This window comes from Mus caroli, chromosome 3 (assembly GCF_900094665.2).
Source record: "Mus caroli chromosome 3, CAROLI_EIJ_v1.1, whole genome shotgun sequence".
Classification (NCBI taxonomy): domain Eukaryota; kingdom Metazoa; phylum Chordata; class Mammalia; order Rodentia; family Muridae; genus Mus; species Mus caroli.
Window position 1 is genome coordinate 126,263,332 of NC_034572.1, and position 22,089 is coordinate 126,285,420.

Below are 22,089 nucleotides of genomic sequence, written 5' to 3' on the forward strand. Positions count from 1 at the left end.
AGAATAGTTGTCTATAAAACTGTGTAATAAAGTTTCTTATAAACTTTCACCTTTTTAAATGAAGAATTATAATTTTCTGTTAACTGTGGTTTCAGCATCCTTGCCCAAATTCCTGTTGAAAATCACTTGTTATTAACATTATGACATGTAGAACCTTTAAGGTTACCCCCAGCATATGGGGATTAGACCATAAGGGATGGATGGGGTCAAAGCAGGAAAGACGGTGGAGAGTTAAATGGCTTTAATCTAAGACAGATTGGTATGTGTGTGGAGGTGCTCATCATGAGAAAGTGCACTAGTGTTGGGTTGGGTATCATGACAGAAGGCTCCTGAGAGAAGGGAAGTTGGACTTTCTGCCGTGTTAAGATGCACAAGAGGTTCTCACCTGATGTGGAGCTTTCCCTATTCCTCAGTATTGAACTGACTACTGAACTTCCCCTATTCCAGAACTGTTTAAAAGTAATCTTATCACAAAGTACCTCATCTGTGGTACTGTGACATAGCAGCAGAAGGACCACTCCTGGGGTCCCTGCTATGTCCTGTGCCTTTCACAGATGTCTGTGGCAGGGTATGATGTGACTCCCAGGCCATAGCCTCCCAGTCCTGGCTTTGCAGTCACTGCTTTCAGCTCTGAGTTTCTTTCTTTCTTTTTTTTTTTTTTTAAGTTTTATTTATTTATTTTATGTATGTGAGTACACTGTCTCTGTCTTCAGACACACCAGAAGAGGGCATCAGATCTCATTAAGGATGGGTGTGAGCCACCATGTGGTTGCTGGGATTTGAACTCAGGACCTTCAGAAGAGCAGTCAATGCTCTTAACTGCTGAGCCATCTCTCCAGCCCTCTGAGTAACTTTCAAAGGAAGAACAAGTAGCCACCTCTTAGTTGTCACTATGCATCATTTCTGCAAAACTCACTTCACATTTTATAAAGTACAATTGAACTTCAGTAAGTAAAATGAAATACACGAATACAAAAATAACAGGGAGAGAATATTAGCCTCCGTTACAGGAAGAACGTAGGAAGGATTTGACTGAAGAATCGCATTCAGAATTGCATTGGCTGTGTGGTGATGGGAAGAAGTCAGTGCCGTATTTGATGCGTCATTCCAGTGTGTTGCTCTGACCCTTATCAGATCTCATATGCTTCTCATTGTTGTTCATAAGATGTCCAGGTCTACTGACCAAGACCTTCAGGAACTGTCCCAGAAATGTCTTCAATGATCCAGGCAAGACAACATGGTGCTAGTCAGAATTGCTGCTGCTGTGATGAAGACTTGAGAGAAAGGGTGAATTCCTTAGCTGTGCTCATAGATGCAGGAGTGGGTCTATCATGAAAGGGCATTGGCTGAACAGAGCCACTCAGCACAGAGTCCAGTGAGCAGAGAGAAGGAATGTCAGTGTTCCCTTTTACTCCTGGACCCTCAGTCTGTGGGTACTGCTGGCCACTTTCAGGACAGGTCCACTCCTCAGTCATCTACGGAAGTACCCTCGTGGACACAAGCAGAAATGTGTTTAATCGAGGTGATTCTCAGTGTCATAGGCTCATAGGCAGGACTCATGGCCACAGCATGCTGCTATAAATTATCTCTAGCCAATACCACAACTGACCCAGAGAAATCTTTTTCTCATCTCAGACTTGCATGACTTAGGATCTTGACAAATTCTTCAAAATTGGTTAAACAATTCGCATGCATTACCAATGTACCATGACCTCATATTGCAATACTGAATGTGTGCCATATTTTCAGCGTTTCAGAGTGCCAGGAGGACTCATACGACTAACACAGCTTCAGCCTCCACTCAAATGTGTACATAACCCAGCTCTTCACTACAGTGTTCTTCTGAGCTCAGTACCATGTCTATCCAGAAGTAGCATTGTTGGGGAAGTCAGGATGGGGCAGGTCAAGTGGATAAGACAAGGTTTCTCTGGTTTTGAGCAGTGTGTTAGTTGGCCTGTCTCCAGTATGAACTTGGAACTCATAAAGCCAAAGGTTAAATCAGGCAGCGTAGTTGTCCTGCTGTGGTGGTGTGAATGAGCATGGCCCCCATCTTTTCCTCGCCTAAATCTTGCTGAACCTGGGCTTTCTGTTTGCTTGCTCTGCTCATTCGCTTGCCATTCAGCTCTCTGCAGGAAGTGGGAATTCAGTGCTTCTCTTGCACCTTATCTGTCCTCAGCTCAGCATGCCCTGGCCTTAGTTAACCTCAAGTACTCTGGCTACTCAAAACTTTCATTTCACTCATTTTCCTGCTCATAGAACTTGATTTCCTTTGGACAAACATGCCTATCTCTTAATCCAAGCTAAGATGCAAGATAAAAAAGGATAACAAAATAGAATGGTACCTACAAAAGCCTGCTCTGTGCACACAGTATGGTTTGAAGTGTGCTTACCCAAGCTCTAGAAGTGCATACCAGTACCCAGGAGTACCCACAAGAGTTAGGATAAAAACACAAGACCTTCATCCATGCAGTCTAAACGTCTCTAAACCTTCTCCCAGCATGTCCAGATCTGTCTTGCATAACAGACCTTGGCTGTACAGCCCCATTCTTCCATCTAGGACTGTACTCTTAAGTATTGGAGCTTTGGGTCCCAGACTAACCAACCTTAATGGATCCCATTATTCAGTACTGGTTTCTCAATACTGGCTGTCATTGGCATCAGCTAGGGTAGGCTCTAAGCAAACAACTGCTGTTGAAGTTCAGCCTCAGAAACTTATTATTAGTCTGGCATGGACCTAGATACTGCTACTTACTGACAGCACCCAGACAGTTGGGCTGTTGTTATCCTCAACCCACTGGAGAACCCTGAACTTCCATCGAGGGTACTGCTCAATATGTCCAGCTGTGTTGTTCTCCTGTGAAGTCTGCAATCTCCAGACTTCACCTCCAGTGCCCAGTCCCTCCAGCATTTGCTGATGCTGCTGAAGGTCTGCCCAGAGAAGAGGGAAGAATAGAAACATTTGCCTACTTGTGTGGTTTTTCTGTCTCACTACAGATCCTCGTGGGGGTTTGACTTTGTATCAAACTGAGAGCCACACCCAGCAGCTTCAAAGCCCTTTCTTTTCTCTCTTACCTCAAGCAATCACCAAAATATTGTATCATCAGTGTAGCAATTTTCACCGTCAAATTTGAATTCCTACTCACTTCAGGAGTCAGTAATGAAAGAGTGATGAAGTATGAAGGGGGATGAGACAGCTTCCCCAACACCTGTTAAATTCAGAAACTCTTAAGTGCCCTAAACAGCTGCTCTTGTAATCCCATACTGCATTCCATTAATTGTTTCCTTACCATTTCCTCCGTTCATAAACACCCCAAGCCTAGAACAGTGTAGAGTATTGACTAGACACTCAGGGAAATGTATAACTAGTAGATGAACAAGTAAATGAGCAGATGGAAAAGAAAGCTAGAGTTGGAAAAGATGGAGGAATATCACTATGGTTCTGCTACAGGACCAGTATTAAACATGAATGATTGGAACCACAAAGATTCAGAGCAGAACTCCCAACCTCACATGGAAATCCAACGGCTGCTTTATTTTTTTTTCCCCCTTCTACTGAAATTCAGCTTGCATCCTGTCATGGCAATCTGAACTGCTCTGTCTCCTGGAGCTCACCATTCTGCTTGCCTTTTCAGACCTGTTTGAGATTTCCCCTCTGCCTCTTTTGCCATCCCAGTGTCTCAGCTTTATAGCAACCCCGTGTTTGTCATCTACAATAGACGTCTTTCCAGCTTGACAGCACTCGTTAAGAGATTAGTCAAGGGTGCAGTGGTCCTTCTCTACTCACTCATTTTCTTACTTCCAGAGTGTTCTTGAGTGCTGAAAGCTGAGGGCTTACCCACAAGGCCCTTTTGGTAATGCTATGTTGTCTTGGATTTCCAAGCTCCATGGTAATTGTACAGCTGCATGTGGGAAATGCAGCTGTGTCAGTAATCATACGGTAAGAGGCAGTGCTGCCTGTGCATTCAGGTGGATGAGTCTGCTGCCACTGTTCTTGAGGACCAAGTTCCAAAGATTAGTGAGCCAGCAGGGCAGGGAGATGCCTGACAGCTTCCAACGTGCAGTAGCACAATTTCTCCAGCACTGCTTAGGACTAAAGATCCCCATCTGTAAATGGCCACTTGACTGTTGGGGGCCTACAGAGCATGGTGGAGAAAGAGGCATGGCCAGCAGTACTGACATCCATTTATCTGTGTCTCTTTGCAGTAAGGAACGCTGCAATCGCAGTCCATCAGCATATACTTTGCCTACACACTGACACCTTTAGCCTTTTGTCTTAAGACACTATTTTGTACAATTGTCCCTGAATTGCCTGCCTTAGACTCATTTAGAGAGGTTTAAGGTATGTGTGTTTGTGTTTGTGTGTGTGTGTGTGTGTGTGTGTATGTATATGTATATATATATATATACACACATATATATATATATATATATATATATATATATATATATATATATATATAATCAAAACTTCTTCAAAATATATTTGGTACTGCTTAGATTTCATGGAAGGTTTCAGAGTAACAACAGAAAGGAATAGCAGTAAATCCCTGGGAGAGAGGCTAACCAACTAGGAAGAGCTTAATCTCTACAGCCTTTACACTGCATGGAAATTATTTACAGTGGCTACTTATTAAAGCACATAAGGTAACAAAGAGACATGTTTATCTTCATAACAAAGCTTTTTTGTTAGAAATAAATATATGATTTAATTTATACTAAAAGACAAATGAATGAGCTATGCAAAAGTGACAGCAATAAACTACTGCTATAAAAATGCCTTTGTCTCTCCCCGCCTGATACACACAGGACGTGAAAGCAATACTCTGGGTGATCCCTGTAACACTGTCTGTCCTCTCTTGGCAGTTTGCAGCTCATCTGGTGAAGATGAAATACCCAAGAGTCTGCATTCTAGACGGCGGCATTAACAAGATCAGGCCAACAGGCCTCCTCACCGTCCCCTCTCCTCAGATATGAAGGACCAAGTACATGGCTGACAAGACAGAGTGCCATCACCCCCTCACAGCCTGTCACACTGAGACACAAGTGGACATCAGACCACTGCATTTCGAAGTTTTCTCATGAGATGCTTTTGGAAATCATGACTCAAATCATCGCATATCTAGGCAAGAAATTTGATTGCTCATCTATTGATTGCTAAAAGACTTTCCTTAATAGTGAAATCCGATCATGCCATATAAAGCCAGAGGAATTCAGCTGACAGGGCAAATTTAGCACTCTCAAGAATCCACAATGAACTGAGAAAGCTGCCGTCCAGTGCACTGAGCAGACTGTCTTAACAAAGGTGTTTAGAAAATATGTGTTTCACCACCTCTTCCTTATGGCAGAAAGTAGAAAGCTAGTCACAGTAAATGTGGCATTTGTTAACTCACAAACAAGGTGTGTGTGTGTGTGTGTGTGTGTGTGTGTGTGTGTGTACATGTGTATGTGTACATGTGTATATGTGCATGTGTGTGTATGTGTTTAGACCATTGTGGTAGCAGCAATCTCAGAGAATGGACCTTCAGAGACCGGTCATATTTGGTAACATATTTGTCCACTTCTATAGCAAGAAACTCAAAGAATGACTCAAACAGCTTTTCTGATCTAACACACTCAAGTCTTCACGGACAGCGACTGCTTCCTTGCCTGCACAGTGGTACAGAGCTGATAGCTTCTGCTGCTTGACCACAGAACGCTTTTCTTCTTGTGAACACGAAAGCTCCTTAGACTGTGGCAGCACACAGAGGCCTAAGCCAGGTGGTTTCCCAGTGCTGAGTGGGGAAATGGACACAAGCCCGTCCCTCACCAAGAAGCCAGTTGGTAACCACTCACAAAGAAAAATGAGTTTCTGCAGAGCAATCTCCCTGGGGATACAAACCACACAGAGTTGGACCCCATGCCCAGCAGTTGATGGCCAACAAAATAGGAACTCAGTTGTATTTTTAGATTTTTTTTCTGTTTGATATTGCTTTGTTTGGCATTTTTTACCTTTATTTTTTTCTTACGTGGTATTGTTTCTGATGTTGTGGTTTTATTGGTTTTATTTGTGTGTATATGTATATGTGTGTATTTCTTTGTGCTGTTTTTGTTTGTTTTGTTCTGGTAAGTTTTCTAAATGATGAAAAAGGGTGGCGTTGGAAGGGTGGGAAAGAGCTGGGAGACAGGTAGGTAGGGAAACTGAGCAGAGCATATTAAATGAGAAGTTATTTTCAATTTAAAAAAAAAGGCTCCTCCGCTTCCATCATTATATCCGCAGTCTAGAAGGAAAGAAATGAAAGTGGGAAGGCAAGACAGGGAAGGCAGAAGTAGGAAGAAATCAGGAAGAAAAGGTGAGCAGGAAAGAGAAGGAAGAGGCATTGCATTCCCTTCAAAGGCACAAGCTGATGCTGCACACTCCCTCCACTGCCTCACCAGTGACCAGCCTGGACTCGCATGGCGGCACCCAGGGAATGCTGAAGGAAGCTGGGATGGCAGCCTCTGGGTTGCCAGAGCTCCCCAGCTCTGAAAGCCTGACTGCAGTGTGAGGAGAAGAGAACGAGAACGTGTACGGAGAGCCAGCAGCAGCCTCGGCCCCAGGGTTGGAAAAGTTAGGTCCTGAGCTCTTCCGAATCTAAAACTCCACAATTGTGTGAGACCACAATATGGAGTCAGAAAGACAAAGACATTCATCATTTGTAAGAGGAACATTTTTTTTTCAGATTTCTGAAATGGGAACATATTTCTGAAATACATCCTTTGACTATTTTGGATGTTGTTTCAAAAGTGTCCACTCTTGGTACCTTCCATTCTCCGTCAGTGTGAAGATTGTCTACTCTGAACATCTGTACAAAAACCTCAAGCGTCTGGGCCTGGACTTCATTCTGCAACTGTTGCTGCCTTTATTTTACTTGGATCTGTTTTTAATCTTATGAGTACACAGGTGTGGGTGCAGGTACCCTATGGTGGTACACCTATGGTGTCACCTACTTATTCTCCAACTTTTCTTTGTTATTTTTGTTTGGGGCTGTAGACTAGAATGTTAATAGCTCAGCAGTAGGCCAGCAAGCTCCTGGGGTCGTGCTGTATCCAACCTTCCACACTAGGATTACACACCACTGCCGCGCCCAACTACTTAGTTGGGTTCTGGGCATCTGAACTCAGGTTTCCATACTTGAAAGACAAGCACTCTACCCACTGAGCCATCTCCTCAGCTTACATCTATGTAAAACTATACTTTGCAAACCATAAAATTCGCCTTTTTATCCTAGGTGATTCAGTGACTTGTTATATTCATAACATTGTACTGTAGTTCCTGGTAGTAGTTAATTCCAGAACATTTTCATGACCCCAAACCAAAATATTGTATTTATTTGCAGCCATTTTGCCTCTACTTGGTCTTTGATTTCATTTTTGTGCCTGGAGTAAAACAAGGACCTAACTTCACTTTTGCGTAAAGATAACCAGGTCAATTAAATTATACTTGGTTATTCACCAAATATCTTTTGAATTAGTTACTGTGCAAGATACTAATGTGACCAATAACTATCATTTTGTGATTTTTACATAGTTTGTAAAGGAAAACAAAGAGGATTAGGAAAAAAAATGACTACCATTGTCTAACCCCATTTTCTGACCAACATGAACCTCGTCAGTGCTCCTGGTTTTCTTCGGTCTTTGGTGGTTTGACTGTCTCCACAGGAAGACTGTAGCACTGATAATCAACTCAGAATTGCTCCCCCTCTTACCTTTCTCAGAGTGGCCCAGGTGTGACTGGTCAGAGTGACAGATGGAAGAGGGTGAAGACATGAGCGTTGTAAAGAAAACTATAAGGGAGAGATGTGGTTCACCTCCATCAGGATCTTTCATGTGATTTTTTTTTCTTAAAACAACACATTTAGGCTTGTTCTAAATGATGGGGAAATGTTTTAACATATAAATTTTAAGTAATATTTAATATTCTCAACTACAACATTCAAGGTGTCTATGATGGTTAATATTGTCAACTTGACAGGGTCTACACTTACCTAGGAGACACTCCTCTTAGGCATTTCTATGGGGGAGTTGCCAGATTGGGTTGATTGAAATGGGATGCCCCATCCTAACTATGAGTGGTCCTATTCCAGTAGCTGGGGTTCAGAATGGAATAAAGAGAGAAAGAACGCTGTGCACCATCATTCATCTCCCTGTGTCCTGACTGAGGATGTAATGTGACCAACAAGCCTAAGCTTCTGTTATTACAACTTTCTGTGATATTCTGTATTCTAAAACTGTGAGCAAAAATACCCCCTATCCTATGCTGTTTCTGTCAGGGTATTTTATCCCAGAAACAGAACAAGTAATACAGCATGCTGACCTGTGGCAGATCATCTCAATAAAGTGGACCTTAGCAAGTGTTTCTTAAAGTAAACCTGTGGTGTGTAGGAGTCCTTTATGGTATATTATTGACCCCTACTCTGTCACTATTAAAGCCACTTCTGGTACCTGTAGTCTCGTCTATCCACGGTGCCCTTACCACCATCAGCAGCCACACATTTATTTATTCTTCATGATCCAACAATAGTGGTGTCTCTTCAGCCCTCTGTGATTTATTAATAGCCTAGAGTCTGACCAGATATTCTTTTCATGTTTCTAGAGACAGACATTGCACCGTTTTGCTCTTACCTGTTCACATTTGAGTTCCATGGTAAAACAGGAGCTCCTTTCAGGTCAGTGATAATGAGCTTTAGCACCACAGCGCCTTAGAGACACTCCGGCAGGATAGCACTGAGCTCAACTTTTGGGGCTTTTTAAAAAATGTATATCGAAGGAGAAAAACCACCCCATAGTAAGTGTGTTTTCCTTCTAAACTGATCTAGAGCCCAATGGCATATGACTAAATTGGCATCTCATTTTACTAAGTATGAGTTTCCACTCAGCTCTTTGATAATTCTGTAAGTTGGAACAGGTAACCTCCAACATGGTGAGTTAAATGAGTTCCATCCACTTTCCAAAACACAGAATCACATGACATCTTTAATTTATAAAATACCTAATACTTAAGATTGACAAAGAAATATGCATGCCAGAAATGAAAACAAGCTCCTGAGTAAACCCTGTGCAGCCTAGGCGTGGCATGAAGTCCGATGCAGTCCAGGTCTACCCTGCTCTGTATTACTACTTAGCTTTCCTGTCAGGATGCCTGAGGAAGTGCGCCATGGAGAGGAAGAGGTGGAGACCTTTGCCTTTCAGGTAGAAACTGTTCCGCTCATGTCCCTCATCATCAAGACATTCTATTCAAACAACGGAATTTTCCTTCAGGAGTTGATCTCTAATGTTTCTGATGCTTTAGACAAAATTCACTTTGAGAGCCTCACAGACCCTTGCAAGTTAGACAGAGTTAAAGCTGAAAATCGACACCATGCCCAATCCTTAGGAATACACACTGACATTGGTGGACACAGGCATTGGCATGATTGTGGCTGACCTCGTTCATAACTTAGAAATTATTGCGAAGTCTGGCACAAACGCATTCATGGAGGCTCTCCAGGTTGGTGCAGGCATCTCCATGATTGGTAGCTGGGTATTGGATTCTATTCAGTCTATCTAGTGGTAGAGTAGTTGTGATCACAGAGAACAATGATGATAAGCAGTATGCCTGGGCGTCTTCTGCTGGTGGATCCTTCAGTTTGTACAGACCATAGTCAGCCCGTTGGCTGGGGGCACCAAAGTGATCCTTTATCTCAAAGAAGACCAGAGTACTTAGAGGAGAGGAGAACCAAGGAAGTGGTGAAGAAACACTCGTGGTCCATAGGCTGTTCCATCAACTCTATTTGGAAAAGGAACAAGAGAAAGTCAGTGATGATGAGGCAGAGGAAGAGAAAGGTGAGAAAGAGGAGGAAGATAAGGATGATGTGGAGAAGCCTAAGAGTGAAAATGTAGGATCAGATGAGGATGGCAGTGGCAAAAATAAAAAAAAGGAAAACAAACAAGATTAAGGAGAACATATTGATCAGGTAGAGTTTAATAAGACTGTCGATTTGGTCAAGAAACACCGATGAATCACTCAAGAGAAATGTGGTAAATTCTATTAAGAGCCTTACCAATGATTGGAAAGACCACTGGGCAGTCAAGTACTTCTCTGTAGGCCAACTGGAGTTCAGGGTGTTGCTCTTCATTCCTTATTGAGCTCCCTGTGACCTTTTTGAGAACAAAAATGACATCAAACTGTATGACTTTTGTGTGTTCATTATGGGTAGCTGTGAGGAGCTGATTCCTGAATACCTCAACTTTATGCATATTATGGTTGATTTCAAGGACTTGCCCCTGAATATCTCCCAAGATATATTCTAGCAGAGCAAGATCCTGCAAGCCATCCACAAAAACACTGAAGTGTTTGGTTGAAAACAGATCTTCAAGAAAGTTTATGAGGCATTATTGAAGAATTTAAAGCTCAGAGTCCATGATGATTCTATTAACCATCAGCCCTTCTCTGAGCTCCCCCACTATTACACCTCTCAGTCTGGAGATAAGATAACTTCCCTATCAAAGTATGTGCCTCATATGAAAGAGACACAGAAGTCCATCTGCTATATCATTGATGAGAGCAAGGAGTAGGTGGCCAACCCTGAGGAGTATGTGCAGAGATTGGGCCTTAAAGTGGTGTATCTAACTGATCCTATTGGCAAGTACTGTATGCAGTAGCTCAAGAAATTAGAAAGACCCTGGTCTCAATGACTATGGGGGGCCTGGAGCTTCCAGAAAATGAGGAAAAGTAGAAGAAAATGGAGGAGAGCAAGGAAACATTTGAGAATCTCTGCAAACTCATGAAGGAGATCTTGGATAAGATTAAGAAGGGGACAATCTCCATGAGGCTTATGTCTTTACCCTGCTGCATTGTGATGAGAACCTGTGGCAGGACAGCAAACGTGGAGCAGATCATGAAGATTCAGGCACTTCAAGACAACTCTACAATGGGCTACATGATGAACAAAGAGGACCTAGAGACAAATCCTGATTACCCAATTGTGGAGACCCTCAGAAGGCTGAGGTGGACCAAAATGACAAAGCTGTCAAGGACCTCGTGGTGCTGCTGTTTGAAACTATTCTGCTCTCTCTCGCTCTCTCTCGCTCTCTCTCTCTCTCTCTCTCTCTCTCTCTCTCTCTCTCTCTCTCTCCCTCCCTCCCTCCCTCCCTCCCCCTCTCCCCCCCCCGTTACTCACATGAGGATCCCCAAACCCACTCCAACTCCATCTGCCTCATGATCACACTAGTCCTGGGCAGTGATGAATATGGGGTGACAGCAGAGGAGCCCAGTTCCTCTCCCCACTTGAGGGTGATAAGGATGCCTCTTGCCAGGGCTGGAGAGTGGTTAAGAACACTGACTGCTCTTCCAAAGGTCCTGCATTCAATTCCCAGCATCCACATGGTGGTTCACAACCATCTGTAATAGGATTCAATACCCTCTTCTGGTATGTCTGAAGACAGTGCCAGTGTACTCACATAAAAAATAAAAATAAAAGGATGCCTCTTGCATCAAAAAAGTAGACTAGACTAGACTTCCCCAGAAGCCTTGACGAGCCTTTACCCACCTGGCTCTGCTCATGTCTATAGGATCTCTTCTGTCCTGTCCTTGTGTCTAAGACAGAAAATTACCCTCCCACAAAATAGCAGGGTTGGGTCTTATGTATTGTGAGGGTGTTTATTTTTACTTTGAAATTAAAAGTATGCAAAATTAAGAAGATGCCACTTTATATAAGGGAAGGAAGGAAGGAAAGAAGGAAGGAAGGAAGAAAGGAAGGAAGGAAGGAGGGAGAACTAGAGGGAGGGAAACCTAAGAGGTTCATTGTGTAGCAGGTACCAGCAGAGTATGTATGCAGTAATTGATGTGTAGCACATGACATCACCTTGATTGTCCTGAAAGGGAGTTCATTTAAGACTTTAAAGTGACAACTTCATAAAACTCTGCTTCATGCACTGATTAGAAAGAATTGTCCACTGAAGAGAGAAGCTACAGAGGAGACTGACATTGAGATTCTCAAAGTGGAGAAATCAACCCATTGTAGTCTGATAGATTTAGAACAGGCAATACAGTTCCAAACCTCTTTTTGGCCCATCCCTTTTCCTCTTCCAAATAATAATAAAAATGATACCTCTTTTAAGGTTTCTACTGAGAGTTTTCCCTGAGGAGTTTCTACGGTGGTCTTTTGCCCTGGAATTCACTAAGGCAAGAAGACCTTTGCATTGCCCCCACAGGATTGGCTCTGTACTCCTGTCAGTCATGAGCAGCAATCCCACAGCTATGTTTGCTGCCTCTAAATGTATCTACCATTACTCAAACTTGTCATTTTTCTTGATAAAGACTTGTATAAAGAAGAGAAACAAGATGGCATTTAATATTTCTTTCTGTTTAGAGGTTCACCATGGAGACTAAAGACGCTTTACAAGCACTTGGGTTTTATGTAGAAGACTTGCAACCCTTACCTGTCCTATGGTTGCCATGCACAGTATATGCCGTTGGCCACCCACTACCTCTCAATTGTGAATAATGCAGATGTACCTCAGATGATTAATTGCTTAATGTCACATCCCTTTAGGTCAGTATACTTTTAGCTGGCATTGTCTGCAGCATTGCAATAATTCTGCTCTACTGCCCACTGTTGATGACAAACAGCATGGATGGGTACCAGGCATTACACTGCCAACTTTCCAGGATATACACATTAATCCTCTGGGTGGTGGGGTTAAAACTGCTGCCCTATCTTGGCTCAAAATTGCTGTTGGAACTACAACAAAAGCATTTAAAGTATTAGGTCAGATTATAAATACTGTTTCAGACAAAGGGGAGTTACCATTTAAAAATATTACCATATGGATAAAGCTTTCTTTAAAAGACAGAGTATGGACTACCAGCCTTTCAAGCAGCAAATTAGTGTGACCATAACATGAAGTCCTAAGAAAAGGATGCAAAAGTGACTTTTTTTTTCATTATATTTGAATACTTTTTTGACTACTATTTTTTTCTCAATTATATCAACATACATCTCAGTCATTTGGGGAAGAAAACCTTAGTAACTTAAGTTCTACACTATGCAGGAACTAGTTACTAGTAGGTGAAGATACCTGTGTCAATCTCTTCCAAATGCCTTTGGTAGGGATCTCACATTGGTAGCCCAGAATCAGCCATCTCATGACTATTCACATCATGAAAATGGACAACTGTCACAATTTGGAGCTTTCTCTTTTTTGCGAGCCACTCAGTAACATTTACCAGCACATCGATTTCAACCATCCTTGGGTCATATTATTTATAAATTCTAAATCATTAAAGTAAAAATAGAAGGGAATTTTAAAGATGACTATAAACAGAGATCATGGAGCTGGTGGGAACAGATGCAAAGTTATTGCTCTACCTCCCTGAATCCTAGCCTAGTTTCTGTTTATCATATACAGATAGACAAAGAAAATGACACTCTATTATGTCTAGTCAACTTAGGGACAGCATCAATGTTATATACTATATTGGTTACAAAATTGAAGCACTGAAAATTGATCTGGCTCCCCACTCTATGACATGGTGATGCCATTCATTATCATCTTAGAGAGGGTGCCCATGTCTCTCCCCCTACATAATTAAAGTGGATATTTGTCAAACAGAATGTATGTGTGGAGTGTAACTGATATGCCAGTCTAAAAGGAGATTCTTCCGGTTCTTCCTTCAATTTCAAGAGAGTATTTTCCAGAAAACTGTCAGCAATTAAATCCTTTATGTCTAGCACAAAAGTTGGCCCATAGTCATTCTTTGTATCTTGCCCATGGACCAGGTTCAAGGGATTGGAAAGTCTCCAGTCAGATATGAAAGGAGACTGGTGGAGAGGGAGGCTAGTTGCTGGGTCTATTAATCATGGAAGAAATAGTCACAATTTAGGTAATTTGATGGCTTAAAGATGTCTCTATGCTCAGAGATAAGCTATCTAGATAATGTATTACTTGTGAGATGCCATATTTCTTCTGAAATCATTATCAGATCATTAATAAATGCATATAGATTGCATCCATACCATGATCTCTATTTACAATCATTGAAGATTAGAAAGAAATATGTCCCTTTCTTAAGGGCAGATGGCAAAGGATGCTTTGGAGAGTGATGCACATCAGGAAGCAAATCTCGGCTTTCAGGGGTGCACTCGTTACTTCTCTGTTGTTGTGATAGGACACAGTGACCAAGAGCCACGCATGAAGGAAGAGTTCATTTTGGATTATGATTCCAGAGGGAGAGTCCACAATGGCAAGGAAGGCATGGCAGCAGCAGGTGAACAGAGCAAGAAGCTGAGAGATCCTAGCTTTAACCACAAATACAAGCAGAGAATGAGCTGCACCTGGGACAAGGCTATAAAAATCTCAAAGACATCCCCCAGTGACGTTCTTTAGCAATGCTCTACCAGCTCAAGGCTCCAAAAATCTCCCTAAATAGTGCCACCAGACAAGGACAATGGATTCAAGTATGTGAGCCTATGGGGGATTTCCCATTCAAACCATTGTGAATGGCTAGTAGGGGGTTGTTTTTAAGATGATTTTTTGGTAATCATGAGTTATTTGTAAGTATGACAACATGACAGGATGAAAAATGTATATTTTCACAGCCTATGGAAATCAGCCTAAAGAGTCTCCCTCAGAATAAAAAATAGCTGCCATCTGGTCCAACTTTTCCACTCCTGTGTATATACCCAAAGGATTCTAAGTCATCTACAGTAATAACAGGATACAATACCTGGATGCCTGTGTTTGTTGTATAATTGTTCACAATAACCACATTATAGAATGAGCCTAGGTACCCATCAACAGATGAGGAAAAAGAAAATATGGCCATCCACAAAATATTTCATCATTTGCAGAAAAATGATGGAAATGAAAGTCATTATGTTATTTACATAAAGTGAGCCAACCTTGAACAAATACCACGATTTTTCCCTTAATAAAAAATTTATGGAAAACCATTAAAGGAAAAAGGAAAAAAAAGAAAAGGAAAAAGGCTAACAGGTTGGGGCAGGGGTAAAGGAAGATGAGAACAGGGTGAGGCCTGAGCTGCGTTAGAAGGAATGTCACCATGATCTAGTTATTTTATGCAATCACCATTTTTGACTTGGAGAAACCTTACTAAGTATTCTTTCCAGTGTGAGCATTTAATCTCCTTACTGTGAACCTGTTCCACCTTTTCTGACACACCAGAAGTTCTCCTCCCTGGATTGTTCCTCACTAGCCCTCATCGGCCCTGCATGAAGGTCTAGAAGACAAGGGGCCACCCTGTGCAACCCATACCAGTACTGAATCCTTCCAGGGGCCAGACAAGGGGCCACCCTGTGCAACCCATACCAGTACTGAATCCTTCCAGGGATTCATCCACTGTGTCTTCACAGAAGAAATACCACAAGTACTAAATCAGAGTGAGGAGGGAAAATCTAATTAACTTACTAAATTAGACTGTAGATGCTGACCGCTGTTCAACAGTTTCCATTCCACTTTGAGCTGCTGGAATCCCACATCAAGCAGCACACTGGTATAGTCCTCCTAGCTGGTAGTCTGTCTGCTTATAAAAAAAGTTGTTTTGCTTTTATACCAAAATGGCATCATTGTCTGATAGTTACTTGGTTTGTGCTAATCAGTCAGTCACAAATCAGTGGCGTGAGAGGGGTACTTCCATAGTGGCCAGGAAAATATCCAAGGCCCCTGCCTCTCCTCCATTAAGTTCCTTAACAAGAACTCCAAGCAGATGAGTCCCACAGCATCTGAGATGACAGAGGCACAGACAGAGATGTATATAAAGATGTTTGCCATTATCTCTCAAAAGACAGAAAATGGGAAGCTTCTATTGGTAGTTAATACTTTATAAAACCAGTGAGCAAGCATTTTCCAAGCATTTGCCTGTAAAACTCATGTATATATGTAAGTGAAATTAAAAGGAATGGTTTTGGTACGTTAGCCCGTCCGTCTCATTACAAATCTGGACCTGTTGTTTTAATCTGAATCCTTTACAATGGTAGCAACTCCAACATTTCAGACTTGTGGGATTTAGTGAGCAAATCTTCACACTGAAGCCATCTCATCAGACAGCACCAGATCCAGGCACAAGCTGTTTTCTGTAAATAATCAAGCACATGGCTTTCTGCAATGGATTTTAAATTTGTTCCTCTTGATTAAGTGAAACACTATCAAAAACAGACATTAAATTTAATTGCCAGGCAAATTCAGCTAAATCAAAAAGAATAAATTAATGAGGATATTAATTATTATAATTATTTAGCCCATTTTAAAATTACAGAGATTCATTGTATGGGGTTTGGCAGCAAATATGCCACCAAGGGCGTGTGGATGTCAGGGTGAGTTGGTCCCAGAGATCCAACTCCAATTGTCATTCTTGGCAGGAGGTGTCTTTGCTCACTGATCCACTCTTATTGACTAAACCTTTAGAAAAAGGAAAATGAAAAGGGAGGCCACTAGGCATTTCCTGTGAACCTGGCTGGGTTTTATAAGCACATAACACTGGGTATATACTTTATCAACACCTAAAACAAAATGATCGCTCTAAAGATTTGAACAAAGGGCTAAATTAAATACAACTGGTATATATTATTGGAAGGAGGGAATGAAACTAGAGAAATGTAAAGGGGCCTCCTCCTGATCTGCCTTGACTCCAGGCCCTCACATTTGCCATGTTCTCTGGGATCATGTGCCAATTCAGCTTCACCCATCCTGAAGCCATGGCCCTTAAGGGCATGGGTGTCTTCTGTTCCATCTATATCTGGGAGTGGGGCTGGAATTGGGATGGACTCTAGCCCGGGGTTTCTGACTGCCATTTGATTAGCTCTCATGCCTGAGAGAAGGGCTGACATTTCTCAAGGATCTTTCATTTCAGGGCAGCTCTCTGAAACTGTGGCAGACCATCTCTCCTTAAGCTACAACCCTCAGTGCATAACCAGGCCTCCAGGCTTCTAGCACTGTACCTTCAAACACCTTCCTTGCAAATGATTTTGCTTCAGGGTCCTGATGTGAAAACTGCCACCCTCACACACAAAACAAAACAAAACAAAACAAAACAAAACGATACATGCATCAGGACAGAGAGAGGGAGAGAGGGGGACACAGGAGGTTGCCTGTAGGGAAAGAAAGCCCCCACTGAGTCTAGATTCCTCTACTGCCTCTGTGCTGCTCTCCTGTCTGTTCCTGGGTAGTTTTCAGGGGGTCCTCATGGCCCAGAAGTGGGTGATGGCATTTATCCAACCCATCTCCTGATACAATGTGGAAACTCATAGAAAGCATTTCTTAATTGGAAAAGGTTATACAAATATGATACTGTTCTGACAAACTGTAAAGCCAAACAGTCTAACACCAACTGTATAAGTTCTAAACAATAAATATAGACACCCCAGATAAATCCTCTCACAACTCATGGACTTGCTCATCCTCTGCAGCATACACCCAAGGGAAGGCTGCCCGGGAGGGTGGAGCGGCGATCCTGCCCCACTTGCTTGCTGCAGTGCGCATGCTAAACTGATGCTTGACCTAAGATCCTTTCAAACTCACACCACCAACCTAGACCCAAGTTTCCAAACTTAAAACATGATCTCTTTACAATCTCTGATGCCCTAATAAAATCTGGCCATTTTTATTCCCCACCCCCCATAAACATCTACACCTCCATGACAGAGATAAACTCTATGTCAAATCCACTCCTTCCTTCAGTTTTATCCACCTGGAAGCTCCCCCCTGCACTTCAAAGCAGCTTTGTGGCTCCCCTTGGAGAAATCAATGGGAGATGAAAGGCAGCTGTCTTTATCTCCACCTGCTGAAGGTCACTCTGCACAGAGCAGGTAGGGGGAGGTGAGGCAGACAGGAGAGGGTAAGTTAGAACAAAGGTGTATGTGGGGCGGGGGGAGTTAGAACTGGAGGGGAGGAGTTAGAGGATCAATTATGTACAAAGAAGGCATAATCCAGAAACAATGATATCTATTCTAAAGGGGTAGAACACATCCAGATACAGATATAATAACCAGTATTTTACAGAGGTCCTAATATTTGATATATAAAGTTAAAATGCTATCAAGTGTGATCATATTAAAAATTCAAAATGAAATCTACCTCTGCACTTGTCATAAGGGACAGACTGCGTGTTGATAACACTGTCTAACTGGACCCTGGGGAAGTTATTTGAATGTAGTAGGCATTAGGCCGGACCCCTGGTAGAGGATAGTGAGGCCTGTGGATGTTGTTTAAATCTACACAGACAAACAGAAGCTGTGGGCCAAGGCTGCTCCTAATGGGACCACTTCTTAGGAGGACAAACAAGTTGCTCTGTCCCAGTCAGCCTCAGTTTTCTTTCGGGTTGAATGGGATTGATTCAGGCCTGCTTTGCAGGGTTGGCATGAAGTCTAAGGGAGAAACTAGGTTAGAGGCACACTGTGGAACGCACTAGTAATGACAGGGGGGAAAAAAAGAGCTGTTTTTGTGTTATGTATAACTAACCTCCCAGAGGAGAGCTTTTCACCTAATTATTGGCTCACCCTTAAAGGCCCAGTAAACCTCATAACTTCTCGACGCTTCAGGTCTTTTTCCACCCATTAAAGTAGAAGTTAACCAGCTGAAGCAGAAGGGCACAGGCTCACAGCAGGCGTCTGAGGAGCCAGAAAGAAGGAAACTGGGCCCATCCTTTCTGATGCTGGCCCTGAATCCAGGCTGCCAGGCACAGAAACGCTAGTGGGGTGGGCACTGTGTAATCCTGTCTGATCCTTGCTGAACAGTTAGGAAATGGCACCTCATTGCCGGGGTTATTTGCCAGATATCCTGACAGCTGCGGGACTCTGGCCAGCTGCTGTAGCTCCTCCAACTCTGTGCGCAACATTCTACCCTGCTACTGCAAAGAGCCGCGACGTGATGGCTGCAGACCCGCACCACCTCCTTTTGAGTCCTGTTTTGAGTTACTTTATGGAGATGCCAGCTGAAATCCCTTTCAACGCCTGCCTCTCGTCAGCACTCTCTCCTGCCCTGCCTCAGAGGGTGCTTCGTCCTTTTGCATGTTTCCTATGCCACAGTCAACACGGCTATCGGCGGCGGTGATGTCTTCGGGGACCCTCAGCCTCAGCAAAAGCTCCACCTTAATGCAAAGATAATAAAGTTATTTTCCTGCCACTAAGCACAAATAAGTCTTTCCCTTGCTGCTCCAGTATTGCTGCTAGTAATGAATGAGTTGCTGTATCTGAGAATTCACAAGCTTATCGGTCTACATCACAGTGGTGGCAATCCTTCCTGGAAGGAACCCGAACCAAGAACCAACACCAAAACCAAAACAATGTCTTAAGATAACAAGTTTTCCATTTGAGCTTCCAATTTTAAAACTACTTTAAACATGTGTATTATTACAAATGCTTATACTAGCTAAAACTAGAAGTTAAATCTGGTAGGATAGTTGTTTATCTATAATGCTACTTCAGATATTTTCTAAATATCTTAAGGACTAATGGCATTTGCTCCAAGAGCACTTCTGGGTTATTTCTTTTTCTTCCTTCCTTCTTTCCTTCCTTCCTTCCTTTCTTCCTTCCTTCCTTTCTTCCTTCCTTCCTTCCTTCCTTCCTTCCTCCTCTCTCTCTCTCTCGCTCTCTCTCTCTCTCTAGCTCTCTCTCTCTCTCTCTCTCTCTCTCTCTCTCTCTCTCTCGTTCTCTTTCTTTTACTTTCCTTTTGTTCCCCAGCCTTGGCAAGCCTGGAATTTGGTGTCTAGACCAGGCTAGCCTGTAACAACAAAAGATCTGCCTGCTTCTGCTTCTCAATGCTAGGATTAAAGACATATGGCCATGCCTGGCCTTCTAAATTGTTCGTTTGTTTGTTTATGCATTGCAGTGGTTGGAAAGAGGTTTGATTATACCTTTCACACAGATAGCTGACTCTACTGCAGCATGCAGTTGAAAAGCCTATGCACCAGCCATTAGATGGGGACTTTGGCTTGTCTCTTCCTGGTCTTGTGGCTTGAGGCATGTAATTTAATCTGGCTGAACATCAGTGTTCACTTCTGTGCTATTGCTTTAATGACTTTGCTTCACAGGTAACTGTCACAGAGGGAAGAATTGGCTGACCCTGGTCATCCTCTGCATCCCCACGTCTGGGCTGAGTTGCTCCTGGAGTCTCCTGCCGCCATCAAAGTGCAAGCCATGGCTGCAGTCACAAGTGAGACATATGTTTCTCTGGCTTGTAGAGGTCACCTCCTTTATTGGTGTCTAAATGGTAATGATGGGCTATGAAATTCAAGGAAAGCGGGGAGGATACCAGTGAAGTCCTTGAAGAGTCAGGGAACAGATGGGAGACTTTTCCTGAGACTTAATTAGGATTACGGGTTTTACTCTGCTCTGTAAAAGAGGACTGCAACTAGAAGCAAGAAACCCCAGCTGCAGATGAGCAACATGAAGAAATGCACTGAGAAGCTGGCCTGGGCTGTGCAAGAATTCCATAACCCTTCAGCCTGTGAGCAAGGGAACCCAAGTTTACAGGTGCCTGGATTTGGGTGGCTGTGGAGGGGCAGAGATAAAGGCTCAGTTTGGACATACCCTCCTACCCCAAAAGAAGACTGGGTGAGCAAGCGGCAGGGATAGAACTAAGCAGGACCTAAACAGACTGCACTGGAGAACTCTGAGCAGCACCACTATTTAAACATTAGCTTCCGTCCGATGGTGGAATAGAGCATTCAAAAGATGAGGGAGTGGGGCTAAGAGGGCACTGAGTGGTTATTGTCCTGGGTTGGGCTGTCATTTGCAATATGGGGCTACACGTGAAAGCAGAGAAGCCATGCTCTTCAGAACGTGGGATCTACCATGCTCAGCAGCATCTTTAAAACGCTCTGTACATGGGTGAGAACACAAACTGGAAGAGGGTGGAGTCTGATTGGTTACGACAGGATGGAAGCTTCAGCACCTGTGATGTGGACTAGGAAGAGGCAGATAGATTCTCTTACACTCTAGACTTCAACGATTAGTAGAAATCCACATGGAACTGCCAGAAGGCAGCTTAGATAAAGGCCAAGGCTTAGAGGAAACCACCTGGGAAGGGCATCTAATGTGAAGGACGGCTCAGAGCCTAAAGGAGCCTGAAGCTGTGGATGCTTTGAGACTGACTTGAGTGAGACAAGAAGCTAATGACAAAGTCACAAACAGTGCCAAATGAGGAGGTCAGGAACGACACCAATGAGTTGGGAGATGATGAAGCAAGAAACCTAGACAAGAGTCTAGAGTTTAGCACAAGGCGGTCAGAAGTACTAAAAGCAGCAGAAGGTTCAAGGGATTAGAAGTGGTTGGTTATTCTATCAACTCAAGCATCACTCCCCTCTTCTCCCCCACCCCCAGACTCCCTGTCTGTGGACACTTAAAAGTCAATATCTATTTTCTATTCTCCTTCACAATAGCTTCATTTCCAACTGTGTATCGGTATCCGAGTTAATTTGCTTCAAAAACTGCCTCTCCAACTAGACTGTAAATTACAGGGGTGCTGGGAGTACCATGGCCCCTCTGCATCTTAGCTGCTTAGCCCAGTGCGTGGCACTGGCACTGCACTAGATGCCCAGACTTTGATGGGCGTGATTTCACTGGCGTGGAAGCCAGGTTGCAATGGATCGAGGTGTACATTGGGAGTGAAAACAGGCAGTCTAGAGATGTAATTATGAAGGTTAAATGAAAGGAAGTAGAAGCCACAGAGAGAATTTAGGGGTGAGGAAGATTACAATAGTTTGTTAGCTTGTAGAAATAATGAGATTTGCACATTTGTAGCAAGAAAAAAATCAAAGGTCCCAGAACATGATTTGAGGAAGGATGGGAACAACCTGGCCAATGGCAGAAAGATGGGGGCGTGGCATCCACTTGAATAAATTCTAGTCTCTGGTTTCTCTGTAACTTGAGGAGGAGGGTTGCTGAGGCTGACTCGAAGGAAACAATGAAGTTTTAGATTCCCTGGCTTGGGATAGGGAAGAGGGCTGACTAGAAAGCAGGCTGTAAAAGAGAGACTTTTCCAGAGTGGTTGTACAAGCTTGCAATCCCACCAACAATGGAGGAGTGTTCCTCTTTCTCCACATCCTCGCCAGCATCTGCTGTCACCTGAATTTTT

The 22,089-nt window shown here is 43.0% G+C and overlaps 1 protein-coding gene and 1 pseudogene across 2 annotated transcripts in view; both read left to right on the top strand.

Moving 5' to 3' along the window:
* Tbck (TBC1 domain containing kinase) overlaps positions 1 to 8,386 on the top strand; it is a 149,438-nt gene extending 141,052 nt beyond the window's left edge. For both annotated transcript variants that reach the window (XM_029474919.1, XM_021157536.2), the window contains exon 26: positions 4,864 to 8,386. In XM_029474919.1, the coding sequence (XP_029330779.1) occupies positions 4,864 to 4,974 (111 nt within the window). In that variant the 3' untranslated portion in view covers positions 4,975 to 8,386. The remainder of the gene's footprint in view (positions 1 to 4,863) is intronic.
* Positions 8,387 to 9,072: 686 nt separating this feature from the next.
* On the top strand, positions 9,073 to 18,706 carry LOC110291929 (annotated as a pseudogene).
* Positions 18,707 to 22,089: the final 3,383 nt, after the last annotated feature.